Source organism: Lampris incognitus, chromosome 17, assembly GCF_029633865.1.
Source record: "Lampris incognitus isolate fLamInc1 chromosome 17, fLamInc1.hap2, whole genome shotgun sequence".
Classification (NCBI taxonomy): domain Eukaryota; kingdom Metazoa; phylum Chordata; class Actinopteri; order Lampriformes; family Lampridae; genus Lampris; species Lampris incognitus.
In genome coordinates this window covers 2113028-2115527 of record NC_079227.1, presented here as the reverse complement: position 1 = coordinate 2115527, position 2500 = coordinate 2113028, and the positions used below count along the sequence as shown (strand labels likewise).

The 2500-nt window shown below is 38.7% G+C and overlaps 1 protein-coding gene across 1 annotated transcript in view; it reads right to left on the bottom strand.

Annotated features, from left to right (window-relative positions):
• fam20a (FAM20A golgi associated secretory pathway pseudokinase) overlaps window positions 1–2500 on the bottom strand; it is a 56824-nt gene that overhangs the window by 52112 nt on the left and 2212 nt on the right. The window contains exon 2 of the mRNA XM_056297568.1: window positions 2268–2464. Within this exon, the coding sequence (XP_056153543.1) occupies window positions 2268–2464 (197 nt within the window). The remainder of the gene's footprint in view (window positions 1–2267; window positions 2465–2500) is intronic.

The window sequence follows — 2500 nt, the reverse complement described above, 5'->3', positions numbered from 1 at the left end:
GTAAAGTCAGATCAGGTAAATGACACATTTTACTTAATAGTGCAATAGTCCTCTACTGTACTCTACTGTAAAGTAGGATCAGATAAATGACACATTGTACTTATACTTGTACTATAATGTAATAGTCCTCAACTGTACTCTACTGTAAAGTCAGATCAGGTAAATGACACATTGTACTTATACTTGTACTATAGTGTAATAGTCCTCTACTGTACTCTACTGTAAAGTCAGATCAGATAAATGACACATTGTACTTATACTTGTACTATAGTGCAGTAGTCCTCTACTGTACTCTACTGTAAAGTCAGATCAGATAAATGACACATTGTACTTATACTTGTACTATAGTGCAGTAGTCCTCTACTGTACTCTACTGTAAAGTCAGATCAGATAAATGACACATTGTACTTATACTTGTACTATAGTGCAGTAGTCCTCTACTGTACTCTACTGTAAAGTAGGATCAGATAAACGACACATTGTACTTATACGTGTACTATAGTGCAGTAGTCCTCTACTGTACTCTACTGTAAAGTCAGATCAGGTAAATGACACATTGTACTCATACTTGTACTATAGTGCAGTAGTCCTCTACTGTACTCTACTGTAAAGTCAGATCAGATAAATGACACATTGTACTTATACTTGTACTATAGTGCAGTAGTCCTCTACTGTACTCTACTGTAAAGTCAGATCAGATAAATGACACATTGTACTCATACTTGTACTATAGTGCAGTAGTCCTCTACTGTACTCTACTGTAAAGTCAGATCAGATAAATGACACATTGTACTTATACTTGTACTATAGTGCAGTAGTCCTCTACTGTACTCTACTGTAAAGTCAGATCAGATAAACGACACATTGTACTTATACTTGTACTATAGTGCAGTAGTCCTCTACTGTATTCTACTGTAAAGTCAGATCAGATAAATGACACATTGTGCTTATACTTGTACTATAGTGTAATAGTCCTCTACTGTACTCTACTGTAAAGTCAGATCAGATAACGACACATTGTACTTATACTTGTACTATAGTGCAGTAGTCCCTCTACTGTACTCTACTGTAAAGTCAGATCAGATAAACGACACATTGTACTTATACTTGTATTATAGTGCAGTAGTCCTCTACTGTAAAGTCAGATCAGGTAAATGACACATTGTACTTATACTTGTACTATAGTGCAGTAGTCCTCTACTGTACTCTACTGTAAAGTCAGATCAGATAAACGACACATTGTACTTATACTTGTACTATAGTGCAGTAGTCCTCTACTGTACTCTACTGTAAAGTAGGATCAGATAAACGATACATTGTACTTATACGTGTACTATAGTGCAGTAGTCCTCTACTGTACTCTACTGTAAAGTCAGATCAGATAAACGACACATTGTACTTATACTTGTACTATAGTGCAGTAGTCCTCTACTGTACTCTACTGTAAAGTCAGATCAGATAAATGACAGATTGTACTTATACTTGTACTAAGTGCAGTAGTCCTCTACTGTACTCTACTGTAAAGTCAGATCAGATAAATGACACATTGTACTTGTACTTGTACTATAGTGCAGTATTCCTCTACTGTACTCTACTGTAAAGTCAGATCAGATAAATGACACATTGTACTTATACTTGTACTATAGTGTAATAGTCCTCTACTGTACTCTACTGTAAAGTCAGATCAGATAAACGACACATTGTACTTATACTTGTACTATAGTGCAGTAGTCCTCTACTGTACTCTACTGTAAAGTCAGATCAGATAAATGACACATTGTACTTATACTTGTACTATAGTGCAGTATTCCTCTACTGTACTCTACTGTAAAGTCAGATCAGATAAATGACACATTGTACTTATACTTGTACTATAGTGCAGTAGTCCTCTACTGTACTCTACTGTAAAGTCAGATCAGATAAATGACACATTGTACTTATACTTGAACTATAGTGTAATAGTCCTCTACTGTAAAGTCGGATCAGATAAATGACACATTGTAGTTGTACTTGTACTATAGTGCAGTAGTCCTCTACTGTACTCTACTGTAAAGTCAGATCAGATAAATGACACATTGTACTTATACTTGTACTATAGTGTAATGGTCCTCTACTGTACTCTACTGTAAAGTCAGATCAGATAAACGACACATTGTACTTATACTTGTAGTATAGTGTAATGGTCCTCTACTGTACTCTACTGTAAAGTCAGATCAGATAAACGACAGCAGTGTCGTCTTCACGGGAGTAGAAGAAGAGCGGCTCACCGTTCCCAGCGCGACACCTTCCTCTTGTAGTACTCCATCAGCTGCTGCTTCTGCAGCAGCACCTCCTCCGGCCCGAGCGCCAGCGTCCGGATGTTGTACAGCGGGTGAGCGAACAGCCGCCCCAGCTTCGAGCCTCCGTCCGCGGGCTCGGTCGTCGGCCCGTCCGGGTGAGGTGCTGACGTCCTGTTGGGGGCGTGCTGCCCCGGCAGGGTGAGGTTGTGGTCGCGGTCCGG